This window comes from Cystoisospora suis (genome assembly GCF_002600585.1).
Source record: "Cystoisospora suis strain Wien I chromosome Unknown contig_3942, whole genome shotgun sequence".
Classification (NCBI taxonomy): Eukaryota; Apicomplexa; class Conoidasida; order Eucoccidiorida; family Sarcocystidae; genus Cystoisospora; species Cystoisospora suis.
In genome coordinates, this window is record NW_027156737.1 from 31,406 (window position 1) to 31,929 (window position 524).

General features: G+C 47.3%; 1 protein-coding gene across 1 annotated transcript; it reads right to left on the reverse strand.

Moving 5' to 3' along the window:
* Nucleotides 1–76: 76 nt before the first annotated feature.
* On the reverse strand, nt 77–503 carry CSUI_007460 (uncharacterized protein; the record flags this gene model as incomplete). Its single annotated transcript, XM_068067605.1, has 1 exon — nt 77–503. A coding segment is annotated over exon 1 (102 nt), but the record flags the coding sequence as incomplete, so codon positions are not given.
* Nucleotides 504–524: the final 21 nt, after the last annotated feature.

Consider the following 524-nt stretch of genomic DNA (forward strand, 5'->3'; position numbering starts at 1 on the left):
TCACGACAGAGAACGATCTCGCATATAAGGACTGCAGTAACGTCACATAAGCATCGGCCCCGTGAAGGTAATAAACGACAAGAAGGCGTTGAAAGAGAAATCTCTGTTCTTCAGCACGCTTCGCGCTGTGGGCAGATGGCATAATGGCAGATGATTTAGTAGAAATAGCAAGAGCACCATAGATCAGGTTTACGGGATGCAAGGTTTCTGCACTCGACGATAGTAGCAGTAGTAGCAGTATGCGTAGACGTATACGGATGCGAAACACTACAACCTTTGAAGATACAGCAGTAGACAGAATCGGAACCGCGACTATCACGAATATGGTTCACAAACACACTGAGAGTCCGATGGTCCCTCAGCAAAACGATACAATCCCAACCCGACGCAGTGTCAACAACCCCGAAAGAATAATGTCTCTACATACACTTGAACCAGGTCTTCCTTATAGGATCTGTCCTGTTACAAGACACTATCGTACAAGTGCCACTCATCCGTTCCCCCAACCCCCCCCCCTATGTTGT